The sequence below is a fragment of the Cnephaeus nilssonii genome, assembly GCF_951640355.1.
Source record: "Cnephaeus nilssonii genome assembly, chromosome: 19".
Taxonomy (NCBI): domain Eukaryota; kingdom Metazoa; phylum Chordata; class Mammalia; order Chiroptera; family Vespertilionidae; genus Cnephaeus; species Cnephaeus nilssonii.
In genome coordinates, this window is record NC_137090.1 from 2,926,233 (window position 1) to 2,941,653 (window position 15,421).

At 56.5% G+C, this 15,421-nt stretch overlaps 1 protein-coding gene across 1 annotated transcript; it reads left to right on the forward strand.

Annotated features, from left to right (window-relative positions):
- The first annotated feature begins 4,659 nt into the window (after window positions 1-4,659).
- Window positions 4,660-15,347, forward strand: LOC307115405 (uncharacterized protein). The gene is made up of 3 exons (XM_079798626.1): window positions 4,660-5,262; window positions 9,860-11,159; window positions 11,970-15,347. Exons 1-3 carry the CDS (start codon window positions 5,173-5,175, stop codon window positions 14,882-14,884), a joined length of 4,305 nt encoding a protein of 1,434 aa, XP_079654752.1. The 5' UTR covers window positions 4,660-5,172; the 3' UTR covers window positions 14,885-15,347.
- The last annotated feature ends 74 nt before the right edge of the window (window positions 15,348-15,421 follow it).

Sequence of the window (15,421 nt, forward strand, 5' to 3'; positions counted from 1 at the left end):
ACTAAACTAAATTTGAATTTGAAAGCAGTTAAAACAGTGCGTGCAGATGAGCTGTCTGGAAGAAGGGGGGGGGGGGGGTGGGAGGATGTTCTGAGGTAAATTAGCACCAACAAGGTCTAATTGGGCAGCAGAAAAGGCCTGTCTGCTGAGTGAGTGGGACACATGGGTGGTGAGTGGGCTTTTGTTACCCTCCCTTCTGGTTGTGCAAAATGAGGGGAGCTGTCCCCAAGAGGCCAAGGATCAGGACCGCAGTAGGTTTGTGCCACTGCTCTGCCTAACGCCAGGATGCCTTCTGGCCTTCCGAGGCGGAGGGAGGCTGCCCTCTGGTGAGCCTCAGGAGGCCTCCCCTCCCCAAACCCATGTGGGTGCTCCCTGCGAAAATGCCTTGGGACAGCCCCACGCCCCCTTTCCTGGGAGCTTTTACTGAGAATAAAAAGCAGCGGCGCCTTGGAGTGTGGCCAACCAAGTCTTCCCCAGATTCCTTGGCGCGTGGGCCGGTCCCACAGGCGCTGCGTCCCCGCGCCCCGCGCCCTCCTCGCCTCGGCGCCGCGCGTGCGCTCTTCCGCGCGCCGAACCACACAACGGGGTCGGCCGCCCGCCCACCGCGCGATCCAAACGTCCACCGACTCCCTCCGAAGGGGAGGGCAGCCCTGGGCTCCAGCAGAGACGACCGGACGGCGGACGGTTGGCGGGAGGCGGGCGCTCCTCTCGGTCCTCCAGGCAGGCTCCAGATGATGACTGGTGTCCAGTGCGGCTGGGCCCAGGGGCAGGGCGCCCCGGGACCCCTCAGAGGCGCTGCGAGCAGTGAGGGGGGCATGGCCCACCGTCCGGCTGCGGAAGCTGAGCGCTCCTGAGACTGCACACGATGCCGCCCCTGGCGGCCACGGTCTCGCTCCGGGAGCTGGCCGACCTGGCCATCGGCACTCCCGAGGTGGGTGCCGTCAACTTCAATGCGCTCCACACGCTCCTCGTGGCCCTGCTCAAGAACCTCAACATGCAGGACAACCGGGTGGACTTCCAGCCCCTGTCGCCTGAGCGGAGGCTCTCAGAGACCCCGCGGGTCTCGCTCAGCACCCCACGGGTCTCGCTCAGCACCCCGCAGGTCTCCGTGTCTAAGGAGAGGCGAAGGACCAGCGTGCCCAGGGTGCCGTCGGTGGTGCTGGAGAGCCAGGTGAAGGGCCTGGGCGGGCAGGTCCAGGACCTGGGCGGGCAGGTCCAGGACCTCGACCGGCAGTTGAGGACCATGGACAGCCAGATGCAGGGCATGCTGTCCCACATCCAGTACTTCACGGCTCTGGTCACTGGGATGGACTTGGAGACCCCGGAGTGGCTAGAAGACCAGGCGAAGGCCTTCGGCTTGGCCGAGGGGCTGGGTGCTGAGAGGACCTCGCTCATGCCCGAGAGGGGCGCTTTCATCACCGAGCCGGGTGTGTTCATCACAGAGGAGGGTGCGCTCATCACCGAAGAGGGCGTGCCCATCTCCGAGAGGGGCGTGTCCATCACCGAGAGGGGCATGCCCATCACCGAGAGGGGCGTGTCCATCACCGAGAGGGGCGTGCCCATCACTGAGAGGGGCGTGCCCATCACCGAGAGGGGCGTGTCCATCACCGAGAGGGGCATGCCCATCACCGAGAGGGGCGTGTCCATCACCGAGAAGGGCATGCCCATCACCGAGAGGGGCGTGTCCATCACCGAGAGGGGCGTGCCCATCACCGAGAGGGGCGTGTCCATCACTGAGAGGGGCGAGCTCATGACCGAGGAGGGCGTGCCCATCACCGAGAGGGGCGTGTCCATCACCGAGAGGGGCGTGCCCATCACTGAGAGGGGCGCGCTCACGACCGAGAGGGGCGTGCTCATGACCGAGAGGGGCGCGCTCATGACCGAGAAAGGCGTGCCCATCACCGAGAGGGGCGTGCCCATCACCGAGAAAGGCGTGCCCATCACCGAGAGGGGCGTGCCCATCACCGAGAGGGGCGCGCTCATGACCGAGAAAGGCGTGCCCATCACCGAGAGGGGCGTGCCCATCACCGAGAGGGGCGCGTCCATCACCGAGAGGGGCGCGCTTCCGAAGGCCAAGCATGTGCCGGGGATGGGCAAGGCGGTGCCCGAGACGGGCAAGGCGAAGCCCGAGACAGCAAAGCCTCTGCTGGGGACGGCCATGCCCATGCCGGGGTTGGTCTCGCCTGCTCCGGGGGTGGCACCGCCCACTCCAGGGATGGCCATGGCCGCGCCTGGGATGGCCAAGCTGATGCCCGAGAAGGCGCGGGGGCTAATGAAATTGTGGAAGGAAGGTCCCCAGGTGAGAGCATACCGGGCTCCTCCGTTCCGCTCTCCAGCTCAGGCCGGAGCTGAACCCCAAAGGCGCCCATGACCGCCATCACGTGGGGGGCGGGAGGAGGAAGGGGCGGGACGGGGCGGGGCCAGGCCTCCTGCAGCCCCGCCCACGTGGCCCACTCGCCTTGCAGGTCATGGAGATGCTCCAGAACGTCATGGAGGACGTGAAGATCTTGAAGGAAGCCCAGGAAAGGGCACAGGAGGCCCCAGAGTTCAGCCCGATGGTGAGGGCGGCGGGGACCCCACCGTGTGTCTCGCCCGGTTTTCAGGGAGGCTCGCCCACTGCTCATCAGACACCCAAGGACCCCGAAGCCACCCAGAGGGAAGATGGTTTGGCTCAGTGGAGAGAGCGTCGGCCCTCGGACTGAAGGGTCCCGGGTTCAATTCCCGTCAAGGGCGGGTACCTCGGTGTGTCTCTCCCACATCGACGTTTTCTCCCTCTCCCTTCCCCTCCGCGGGTGAGGATTCACAAATAGGTAAACAAGGGGGTGGGAATTGAGAGACAAAGCTCAGCTCCAGAAGAGGGGGTCAGGGATGGGGAGAGTTCTGGGGTCACCCCTTCCAAGGCTTCCACTGGGAGCGAGCTGCGCGCGCAGGTGCTCCCTGCCTCCGCCCCGAGGCCTCCGGAGGGGACCGGGCTGACCTCGGACCCGCCCAAGGCAGGCCAGGGCAGGGAGGGCTCAGAGGCGGCAGCCGGGGAGGCCCAGGCCCGCGGGGGACTCCCGCCCAGCCTTGTTGTGGGAAGCTTTGCTTTTTAAAAATAATATTTAATAATTTTTAAACATACATATTTTTATTGATTACAGAGAGGAATGGAGAGAAACATCAATGATGAGAAAGAGTCATTGATTGGCTGCCTCCTGCACCCCCCACACCAGTAATCCAGACATGTGTGTGCCCTTGACCAGAATAGAACTGTGACCTCCTGGTTCCTAGGTTGACGCTCAACCACCGAGCCACGCTGGCTGGAAAGCTTTGCTTTTGTTTTTTGTTAATTCTCACCCCAGGACATTTTTCTATTGATTTTTTTTTTTTTTTTTTTTTTTTTAGGGAGAGGGGAAGAAAATGGGAAAGACAGAGAAAAACATCAATGTGTTTGAGAAAAACACATCAATTGGTTGCCTCCTGCACAAGCCCCTACCAGGGCCAGGGCAGGGGAGGAGCCTACAACCCAGGCATGTGCCCTTGACCAGAATGGAACCGGGGACCCTTAGCTCCACAGGCCAGCGCTCTATCCACTGAGCCAAACCGGCCAGGACAAAAGCTTTGCTTTTGAAAGTGTGGTGTGTTTAAAAAAAAAAAAAAAGTGGTGTGTTTATGGTTTTAGGGTTTTGGTGTTTAGAGAAAAGGCTTTTTATTTACTCTTAGATTCTTAGATGATGGAGGTTTGCAGAAGTTACAAGTTTCAGCAATTTGCTTTTATTTATTTATTTAGAAGATTTTTTAATTGATTTCAGAGAGGGAGGGAGAGAAAGAAGCATCAATGATGAGAGAGAATCGTTGATTGGCTGCCAGCACAGCCAGGGGTGAACCTGAGAGGGGGCGGTGAAGGATGGAGAAGACAGACAAGAGAATAAAGTTGGGTCTGGGTGGGACACTGTCTTCTCTGATGGAGAGACAGCCCACGGCCTGCAAGCCGAGTCTTTATTTATAGCCAGATTCCAGGAGGCAAAGTAAGGGCGTGGTAACAACGTTCTTGTGGGTTTCGAATCCACTCCACTACATGCACCTGATCAAGCTTTGTTTACTTGCTGCACCTCCCGCAGCCCATATCACTCAGCCACGTGGGCCCACAAGGTTCGGACCATAAGGGTCAAGCTTACAACCATAGCCTTTGGCTGTAATTGTGCTGGGAGGGCTTTGCCCTCCAAGCTAGGACTTGCACGTGGCTTTCTCATTAGTCCGTGCCCTCTCATTAGTCCGAGGCTTGAACCTGTTGAAACGCTGCAGCTGCTCTCCACACCCTACTGGGGATCGAGCCCATAACCCAGGCATGTGCCCTTGATGGGGACCCAGCCTGGGACCCTTCAGTCCGCAGGCCAATGCTCTATCCACTGAGCCACACCAGGTGGGGCGGGTGGCAATTTGCTTTTAAACAGCACAGCCGCTGCCCTCGCCCTTGGGAGGCAGTGTCTCCTCAGTGGTTTGTCGGACGTGGATCCCAGGCCCACAGGCTCCCATCCCAGCATTAGCATTGGCTCCTGGCACATCTGTCCCCACTCCCACCCGCCCCGCCCCGCCCCACGTCCCGTTCTTGTTGGCTTACCCCCCTCTGCCCTCTGCTCCTCTGAGATCCACTCACCTCGCTCCTCTCCCCTGCGAGGATGTGGGGGGCGGGGCAGGAGCGCCTGCTTTGACCGCCACCTCTGCGCTCTTCTTCCAGGAGCTCCTGCAGCGGGTTGAGGAAGTAGAGAAGATAGTCAGAAACCGGGAGGAGTTCCTGGTAATGTCGGCCAGTTCTGCAAAGGGCCCCGGGAGGGGGTGGGGGAAGAGGGGTGCCGGCAGCCTGGCCCCGTCTCTCAGGCACCCCCAGACCCCCGCCCCGGACGTCTGTGTCCCTCCAAGCTGGGACGATGTGTACGCCCTCTGCCTCTCGGGCGCTGCCCCTGGCCTGAAGGGGATCCTTCCCGTGGCTGCCCAGTGCTCCCTCCAGGCCCACAGGCCACAGGAAGCCAGCTGCCCAGGGCCCAGGGCCTTCTCCTTGGGGCCAGGGCTGCGGAAGGACCCACTGGCCCTGTGAGCTCGGCTCTGTCCCTGAGACCGCTGGGGGTCCAGCTGGGTGTGAGTGCGCAGGCGTGCCCATGTGATCTGTGTCCTCAGGAACCCTTCAGCCGGAAGATGACTATGCTGCCCCCTGGAGAGGAAGTCACCATGGTCACCTGGGAGGAGCTGGAGCAGGCCATTACTGACGGCTGGAAGGCCTCACAGGTGGTGCCCACGTGGGCAGGGGCTGGGCAGCAGGCTTGGTGGGCTCCCCGCATCTCTCCCTTTTTATGTATGCATGTATGCATGTATGCATGTATGTATGTATGTATGTATGTATTTTTAGAGGGAAAGGGAGAGGGGTGAAGAGAAACATTGATGAGAGAGAAACATCATCAACTGGCTGCCTCCTATTGGGAACTGAGCCTGAAACCCAGGCATGTGCCCTGACTGGGAATTGAGCCAGAGACCTCTTGGCCCCTGGGTCGATGCTCAACCAACTGTGCCACACCGGCCAGGCTCTCCCTTTTTACCATTGCACAGTGTTCCATCATGCGAACGTTCATAATTTATTTCAGTCTCCTGTCACTGATATTTTAACTTTGTCCCCAATTTTATAACCAGGTGCTCCGTGTGGCATTCACACGCGTGCACACACCCCAGGGCTCATTCCCGGAGGTGGCAGTGCATGTGTGACTTGGCTGGCTTTGGGCCAGGTGCCTCGCGTGGTGTGGCTCCAGGTTAGGGCCCTGTCTGCAGCGTAGGGGAGAGGCGGGTTCGCACGGCCCCACCAGCACTGCCCCTGGGTGCCCGGGTCCTGGAGCGTGGCCAGCCGGCTGGATGGACAGTGGCACCTGGCTTACTTCTGCAGCATTTCCGGGCTTCTCCAGTCTGCCCTGAAATGCCCGGGTCCCTTCACGATTCGTGGACAAAGGTGGCAACCACCCCTGGAAACGAAACCTCTTTAGGGGCCCCTTGCTGATGGTGACTCTTACACTCAGGGAAACGCTCCCAGAGGAGTCTGTCTGTTCTGAGACGGCACGGGGTGACCAGCTCGTGTTCGAACCTCCAACCTCGCTTCCCTGAACAGAATGGGCATTTGCTAATGGCCTTTGGGGGCGAGGATCCGCTGTCTCCCCCCACCCCCGTTTTTTGTTTTTTTAAAAATCCTCACTCGATGTTTTCCATTCATTCTAGAAAGAGAGGGATGGAGAGGGAGAGAGAGAGAAACGTTGATGTGAGAGAAACAACCCGTTGCTATGCATGGGCCCAAACTGGGGACCGAACGTGCAATCTGGGCATGTGCTCCGATCGGGAATCGAACCCGAGACTCTGACCACTGAGCGGCCCCAGGCAGGGCTCAGCTGTCCTTTTGGTCTTGACTTTTCCCTCCTCCTGGCTTTGTGCATCTGGGTTCCTCACAAAGGGTTCTACGGATATGCAGACGCAGCAAGGCGAAGAGGGGGAACCCTTGGGCGCCACCAAGTGGCCATCTGGGGTGCAACAAATATTGACTGGGTACAAAAGACACCCTGCTAGTCCCCAAGACTGTTTTCTGAATTCTGGGCCCACCTTTAGAGGAAACCATCAGAAAGCACTGGGAGAGGAGCCTGAAACAGGAGTGGCTTCTGCTTTCGCTACTTAAAAAAGATATATTTTTTAGATTTTTCAATGACAGTTGCCATGCAATATGAGTTTCAGGTGTACAACAGTGACTAGACATTTATATATCGCTGTTTAAAGTGCAAGCTGTTTGCCCTAGCCCAGTGGTCAGCAAACTCATTAGTCCACAGAGCCAAATGTCAACAGGACAACGATTGAAATTTCTTTGGAGAGCCAAATTTTTTAAACTTAAACTTCTTCTAACGCCACTTCTTCAAAATAGACTCGCCCAGGCCATGGTATTTTGTGGAAGAGCCACACTCAAGGGGCCAAAGAGCCGCATGTGGCTCGCGAGCCGTAGTTTGCTGACCACGGCCCTAGCCGGTTTGGCTCAGTGGATAGAACGTCGGCCTGCGGACCGAAGGGTCCCGGGTTCAATTCCCGTCAAGGGCATGTCCCTTAGTTGCAGGCTCCTCCCGGCCCAGGCCCTGGTCGGGGCTCCTGCAGGAGGCAACCGATCGGTGTGTTTCTCTCACATCCATATGCCGGAGCCTGCCGGCATCAGTCGAACAGTACCTGCAAGGGGGGTGAGGATGAGAAATGACAGACAGAGAACAGGATGGGATCGGGAGGATGGAAGCACTTCCCGCTTGCCATCCCGAGTTTATTTTTCTCCACACTTTTATACAGGGTCAGTTACATTCCATACATTACATCATTCCTATAATGTGGTAAGCGTGATTATACCCCAATGTTTAAGGTTTCCTACTGACCTTTACAAAAAGCTCCTTATCTTGTCTAAGATCCTAACAGCTATACCTATGCATACACCTCTGACGCCACCTAAATTCCTTACCATCATATAGTCTAGCCATGCTTCTTGCTGAAGGGTAATTACGCTTATGCATTAACTGTGCTTAAAGGTTAACTAAGCTTTAGGGGGCTAAATGTGTGATTACTAACTATTGTGCTTAGGGGTCTCTAAGCCTAAGAGGGGGGCAGGATGTATGACTAACCTTGGGAACAGGCAGGCCACTTTGTGAAACCTGCCCTCTCAGGACTTTGTCAACTGAGGTCGCTCCCGACATCCATATTTCTCTCTGTGTCTCCCTCTCTCTTCCACTCTCTCTAAAAACCACTGGAAAAATATCCTCCGATGAGGATTAACCAAAAAAAAAAAAAAGGTGCAAGCTGTTTTACCACTGCCGTATGCTTCGAGCAAGCACGCCTGCCAGCAGAAGGGGTGCCGGACCGACGAGTAAGCATCCACGGGAGCCCCGAGGCAGGCCCACGCCTCCCGGAGCTCAGAGAGTGTGGGTGCTCTGAGAGTTGCTCAGAGTCCTGAATGGCTCCAGGAGCAAATGAGAATCAACAGAAATGCTAAGATTTTGAGAAGCAAGAGGCTAAGTTCAGGTGACAGGCCGGCCACAGCCGGGCAGTCTCACCGTGCCCAGGTGAGGAAATGCCACACACCGGACACCGGCTTCTCTTGCATTGCTGGTGGGTCCCTTCCACATACGTGTGCGATGGGGATTTCAAAACTAGGCATTTTTAAGGTCAGCTATGGGTCTTGGCAGGTGGGTGGTGACTACTATTCTTTTTTAAAATATATTTTTATTGATTTCAGAGAGAGGGGGGAGAGGGAAACATCAGTGATGAGAGAGAACCATTGATCAGCCTGAGACCTGGGCATGGGCCCTGACCGGGAATCCAACCGGTGACCTCTTGGTTCTTGGGTCAACGCTCAAATCGCTGAGCCACACCCAGCTGGGCATATTTTAATTTTTTTAGTTGATTTGAGAGAGAGAGGAAGGTATTGATTAGTTGTTCCACCCATTCATGCATTCATTGGTTGCTTCCTGCATGTGCCCTGGCTGGGAAAAGAACCTGAAACCTTGGGGTATTGGGACTACGCTTCAACCAACTGAGCCACCCAGCCAGGACAGATTTTAAATTTAATAAATTACTCTGCCCTGGCTGGTTTGGCTCAGTGGATAGAGTGTCGGCTGGCGGACTATAGGGTCCTGAGTTCGATTCCAGTCAAGGGCACATGCCTGGGTTGTGGGCTCGATCCCTGGTGGAGGGTGTGTAGGAGGCAGCCAATCAATGATTCTCTCTCATCATTGATGTTTCTATCTCTCTCTCCCTCTTCCTTCCTTTCTGGAGTCAATAAAAATATAATTTAAAAATCCTATATAATAAAAGGCTAATATGCAAATTGTCCCCTCAACTGGGAATTTGACCAGGGGGCAGGGCTGGCTGGCCAACTGCCTGTGGCCCCTCCCCCAGGTCAGCCCAGCCTGATAGGCCCCAATCAGGGCGCGCCGGCTGGACCCCACCCGTGCACGAATTCGTGCACCAGGCCTGTAGTAAATAAATAAATTACTCATGCTCTTTTTCTTAAAAATATATATTTTCATTGATTTCAGAGAGGAAGGGAGGAGAGAAAGATAGAAACATCAATGATGAGAGAGAATCATTGATTGGCTTCCTCCTGCATGCCTCCTACTAGGGATCAAGCCTGCAACCCAGGCATGTGCCCTTAACCGGGACCCTTCAGTCTGCAGGCCAACGCTCTATCCACTGAGCCACACCGGCTAGGGCATACTCATGCGCTTTATTTGTAGCCTCTGTGAGAGTTAGCATGGATCACTTGTGTTTTTCAGGGAACCCCTGTCTTTATTAAACCTAGGTAGGTGTCCTGACCGGGAATCAAACCAGAGACCTTTCAGCGCACTGGACAATGCTCCAACCCACTGAGTCACACTGGCCAGAGCTCCCCTGTCTTTTATAAGGAACGTTATATATTGTGACGTCATCTGCAACTGTACAGATTCTCAACAATCTGGAGACCTTATCCTTTAAGAGCATCAAATTCTGCCCTGGCTGGTGTGGCTCAGTTTGTCAGAGTGTCCTCATGGGTTCGAGTCCTGGTCAGGGCGCCCATGGGAGGGGAGGCAACCAATTGATGTTTCTCTCTTCCTCTCTCTCTCTCTCAAATCTCTCTCTCAAATCAATAAACATATCCACATATCCTCGGGTGAGGATTAAAAAAAAAGTGTCAAATTCTCTTGGTGTCCAGCTTAGTTTTAGGGCCCAGAGGGTCTTCTCCTCTCAAGGGCCTTAAGCTATCCTACTCAGATACCCCAGATTCCCTCCCCTCCAAGCCTTATGCTATTTTTACTGGTGGTCTCTGCTTTCTTTCCTCCTCTTCGACCAGGGCATAGAGACAACGCCAGCGATTCTTAAGCGCAAAGGGAAAACGCCCGTGTCACATGAACCGAGTGCAAGTGCAACCTCCATTGGGTATCCAAGTGCCGACCAGGCTCTGGACTCCGCTGGTGGCTTTGGCCCAGATCAGACCCTGCTGGGACCCGGCGGACCAAGACACCCCTCTGAAGGGTTTCTTGACAGAGAACCACACCACCCAAGGGTCCGTGATGAAGCCGGGCTGGCAAAACCCCATCACCCCCCTATGCCCCAATTCAGAGCTGAAGCTGATCATCACAGGCCTAGAGAGCGGCCCAGCTCAGCACGTATGAGAAGAGATGAACGAGACGCACACCCTGGCCCAGTTCCACAGGACTTACCCAGAGACCGGCATCATCTCATCCCCCCGGATGCTCGTGGGGGGATGCCCCCCAGCCCGAGTCAAGTCATGTACACAAGGCCAGACCAACTTGGGCCAGGGCCACCTGGCCTGGATCAGCTTGAGTTTCAACCTCCTAGCGTTTACCCATATGGCCTACCCTTCAGCACGGGTCAGCTGGGAATGATGCCACCTGGAATGGATGAACAGGGATTGGTACTACCTGGCATGGGTCAGCAGGATGTGGTGCCATTGTGGGTACCCGGCATGGGTCAGCAAGGATTGGAACTACCTAGTACAGCACAGCCTATTATGATTCCACCGAGCACACAACAGTACGGTGTGAGATTTCCTGGCCCAGACCAACGTGCCATGGAGCGGCCTGCAATGGAGGAGAGTGGTGTGAGACCCGTTGGCATAGATCAGCGTGGATTTCCAATATATGGCATGGATCAACAAGCAATGGTTCCACCTTTTAAAGATCAGCAAGGCTTTGTACAGCCCGGTTCGGAATCACCTGGCTTCATACAACCTGGCACACCGCAGTACGATGTGCTCCCACCCGGTGCAATTCGGCCTGGCTTGGTCCCACTTGGAATGGACCAGCCTGGTTTGGTCCCACCTGGTGCAGGTCAGCCTGGTGCAGGGCAGCCTGGTTTAGTCCAACCTGGTGCAGTTCAGCCTGGTTTAGTCCCACCTGGAGTCGATCAGCGTGGTTTGGTCCCACCTGGTGCAGGACAGCCTGGTGCAGGGCAGCCTGGTTTAGTCCAACCTGGTGCAGTTCAGCCTGGTTTAGTCCCACCTGGAGTCGATCAGCGTGGTTTGGTCCAACCTGGTGCAGGTCAGCCTGGTTTAGTCCCACCTGGTGCAGGTCAGCCTGGTTTAGTCCCACCTGGTGCAGGTCAGCCTAGTTTAGTCTCACCTGGTGCAGGTCAGCCTGGTTTAGTCCCACCTGGTGCAGGTCAGCCTGGTTTGGTCCCACCTGGTGCAGGGCAGCCTGGTTTAGTCCAACCTGGTGCAGTTCAGCCTGGTTTAGTCCCACCTGGTGCAGGGCAGCCTGGTTTAGTCCAACCTGGAGTTGATCAGCGTGGTTTGGTCCCACCTGGTGCAGGGCAGCCTGGTTTAGTCCCACCTGGAGTTGATCAGCGTGGTTTGGTCCAGCCTCGTGCAGGTCAGCCTGGTTTAGTCCCACCTGGAGTTGATCAGCGTGGTTTGGTCCAACCTGGTGCAGGTCAGCCTGGTTTAGTCCCACCTGGTGCAGGTCAGCCTGGTTTAGTCCCACCTGGTGCAGGTCAGCCTGGTTTAGTCCCACCTGGTGCAGGTCAGCCTGGTTTAGTCCCACCTGGTGCAGGTCAGCCTGGTTTAGTCCCACCTGGTGCAGGTCAGCCTGGTTTAGTCCGACCTCGTGCAGGTCAGCCTGGTTTAGTCCAACCTGGTGCAGGGCAGCCTGGTTTAGTCCAACCAGGTGCAGGTCAGCCTGGTTTAGTCCCACCTGGTGCAGGTCAGCCTGGTTTTTTCCCACCTGGTGCAGGTCAGCCTGGTTTGGTCCCACCTGGTGCAGGTCAGCCTGGTTTTTTCCCACCTGGTGCAGGTCAGCCTGGTTTAGTCCCACCTGGTGCAGGTCAGCCTGGTTTAGTCCCACCTGGTGCAGGTCAGCCTGGTTTAGTCCCACCTGGTGCAGGGCAGCCTGGTTTAGTCCCACCTGGTGCAGGGCAGCCTGGTTTGGTCCCACCTGGTGCAGGGCAGCCTGGTTTAGTCCCACCTGGAATAGACCAGCGTGGTTTAGTCCAACCTGGAATAGACCAGCGTGGTTTAGTCCAACCTGGTGCAGGTCAGCCTGGTTTAGTCCCACCTGGAATGGACCAGCCTGATTTAGTCCAACTTGGTGCAGGTCAGCCTGGTTTAGTCCCACCTGGTGCAGGGCAGCCTGGTTTAGTCCAACCTGGTGCAGGTCAGCCTGGTTTAGTCCAACCTGGTGCAGGTCAGCCTGGTTTAGTCCCACCTGGTGCAGATCAGCCTGGCTTGGTCCCACCTGGTGCAGGTCAGCCTGGTTTGGTCCCACCTGGTGCAGGTCAGCCTGGTTTTTTCCCACCTGGTGCAGGTCAGCCTGGTTTAGTCCCACCTGGTGCAGGTCAGCCTGGTTTAGTCCCACCTGGTGCAGGGCAGCCTGGTTTAGTCCAACCTGGTGCAGGTCAGCCTGGTTTAGTTCCACCTGGTGCAGGTCAGCCTGGTTTAGTCCCACCTGGTGCAGGTCAGCCTGGTTTGGTTCCACCTGGTGCAGGTCAGCCTGGTTTAGTCCAACCTGGTGCAGTTCAGCCTGGTTTAGTCCCACCTGGTGCAGGTCAGCCTGGTTTAGTCCAACCTGGTGCAGTTCAGCCTGGTTTAGTCCCACCTGGTGCAGGTCAGCCTGGTTTAGTCCAACCTGGTGCAGTTCAGCCTGGTTTAGTCCCACCTGGTGCAGGTCAGCCTGGTTTGGTTCCACCTGGTGCAGGGCAGCCTGGTTTAGTCCAACCTGGTGCAGGTCAGCCTGGTTTTTTCCCACCTGGTGCAGGTCAGCCTGGTTTTTTCCCACCTGGTGCAGGTCAGCCTGGTTTTTTCCCACCTGGTGCAGGTCAGCCTGGTTTAGTCCAACCTGGTGCAGGGCAGCCTGGTTTGGTCCCACCTGGTGCAGGTCAGCCTGGTTTAGTTCGACCTGGTGCAGGTCAGCCTGGTGCAGGTCAGCCTGGTTTGGTCCCACCTGGTGCAGGTCAGCCTGGTTTAGTCCCACCTGGTGCAGGTCAGCCTGGTTTGATCCAACCTGGAGTTGATCAGCGTGGTTTGGTACAGACTGGTAAATATCCACCCGGTTTTGTACAGCCAGGTGCATATCCATATAGTTTGGCTCAACCTGGCGTCTATCCACGTGGTTTGGTCCAGCCTGGTGCATATCCACATGGTTTCATGCAGCCTGGTGTGGCAGGTCAGCCTGGTTTAGTCCCACCTGGTGCAGGTCAGCCTGGTTTGATCCAACCTGGTGCAGGTCAACGTGGTTTAGTCCAACCTGGTGCAGGTCAACCTGGTTTAGTCCAACCTGGTGCAGGTCAACCTGGTTTAGTCCAACCTGGTACAGGTCAACCTGGTGCAGATCAGCCTGATTTTGTCCAACCTGAAATGGACCAGTATGGTTTAGTCCAACCCGGTGCAGATCAGCCTGGTTTGGTCCAACCTGGAATGGACCAGTATGGTTTGGTCCAACCTGGAATGGATCAGCGTGGTTCAGTCCAACTTGGTGCAGGTCAACCTGGTTTGGTCCAACCTGGAATGGACCAGTATGGTTTGGTCCAACCTGGAATGGATCAGCGTGGTTCAGTCCAACTTGATGCAGGTCAACCTGGTTTGGTCCAACCTGGAGTTGATCAGCGTGACTTGGTACAGCCAGGTGCGTATCCACCTGGTTTTGTACAGTCAGGGGCATATCCACCTGGTTTTGTACAGCCAGGGGCGTATCCACCTGGTTTTGTACAGCCAGGGGCGTATCCACCTGGTTTGGTTCAACCTGGTGCCTACCCACCACGTGATTGGATGCAGGCTAGGGTCTATCCTCGCGCCTTGGTCCAGCCCAGTGCATATCCACGTGGTTTAATGCAGCTGGATATTGCTCAGCAAGGTGTAGTCCCACCCGGTGCAGCTCAGGTAGTGGAACCTAGAGTAGATCAGCATGGTTTGAGGCAGCCTGATGCTGATCACCAAGGCTTGGTACCACCAGGCGCAGAGCCTCGTGGCTTTCCACACCGATATCAGCATGGCGTGGCACCTCCTGGCAGAGATCAACATGGCCAGGTATCACCACGCCTCTCCAGGCAAGGTTGGATGTCACCTGGTATGGACCAAGAGGGTTTGGCACCCACAGACACTTATCCACGAGCCATAGACCAGCGTGGTCCAATACCATTCATCACAGGCGTGGTATCTGCACGCCCAGATCAGCAGCCTTGGTTACCACCTGACCTAGATCAGCGTGGCCTGATGGATGCGGGTGCAGACCAGCGCGACCGTGCATCCTTTGTCCAAGACTCGCGTGGCCTCCTGTATCCTGGCCCTTATAGCCCAAGGTACCCAGGTGTCGATCAACATGTCCAAGTTCATTTGGATCCACACCAACGCAGGGCTTATACTCAGACCACCACGAGCCCAGATGTCCCCTGGGCTCGGAGTCTGGACTCCATTAACGTATCCAGGCAAGTCTCACGAGAAGCGAGTTTTATTGAGCCTAAGAAACCCGATTCGCTGGAAAAAGTGGCTCCTAGCTTCCCCATCGCCGTGGAGACCTTCCGCCTGATGGGAGAGCTCATCGGCCTCTACTCGGAGCTCAAGGAGAACATGAAGACCCTGGACGTGCAGAAAGCCGGCGAAAGCGACTTGGAGAAGATCCAGTACCTGCTCGCCCTCATGGGTGGGTGCCACTTGCGTGGAGGAGAGACCACGGTTGATTCCATCCTTTTCCCCACCTGGCCTCCCCTCCTGGCGGCCGGTCTTCGGCCCGAATCCCCGGAAACGGAATGTCTGTTTTTAGCCCTCTGGGTTCTCCCTACGGCAGGGGTGGGAACATTTTTTCTGCCGAGGGCCATTTGGCTCCCTATAATATCATCCGTGGGCCACACAAAATCGTCAACTTAAACATCAATTACGTGCAAACATTTAATTAACTCACCTCTAATGCCTTGGCAGGGCTAGACCCAATGATTTCTCAGGCCTTGTGTGGCCCGCGGGCCGGACGTTCCCCACCCCTGTCCCGGAGCCTTTGGGGTCCGAGATGGAACTAAACCATTGGCGTGAAGGCGCCTCAGGAGAGGAATGAGGCAGGGGTATGCCTCTGTCAGGCTCTCTGGAGAGCAGCTAGGGAAATGTTGGGCGAGGGAAACCGGCAGCATCGGCTGGGGCTCGGAGGTTGAAGAATCAAACGTAGCCTTTGTCCATTCACAGCTCTGGGTCCAGAGATTAATGGAGATTTTGGAGTTGGGTGGAAACTATGGGCCAGTGGTCCCAAAGCCCTATGGGATGTTAAGCCTGCGGTGGATTTTTTTATGGGCTGCAGACACTCCTGTCTCCTTTCTTCCCCTCCCCTCCCCCAGTCCTGTGTTCTCTGGGTTAGCTTCACTGCGGGGCGGGGGGGGGGGGGGGGGGGCCTGGAAGTGGGGATTAGACGCTCACTGG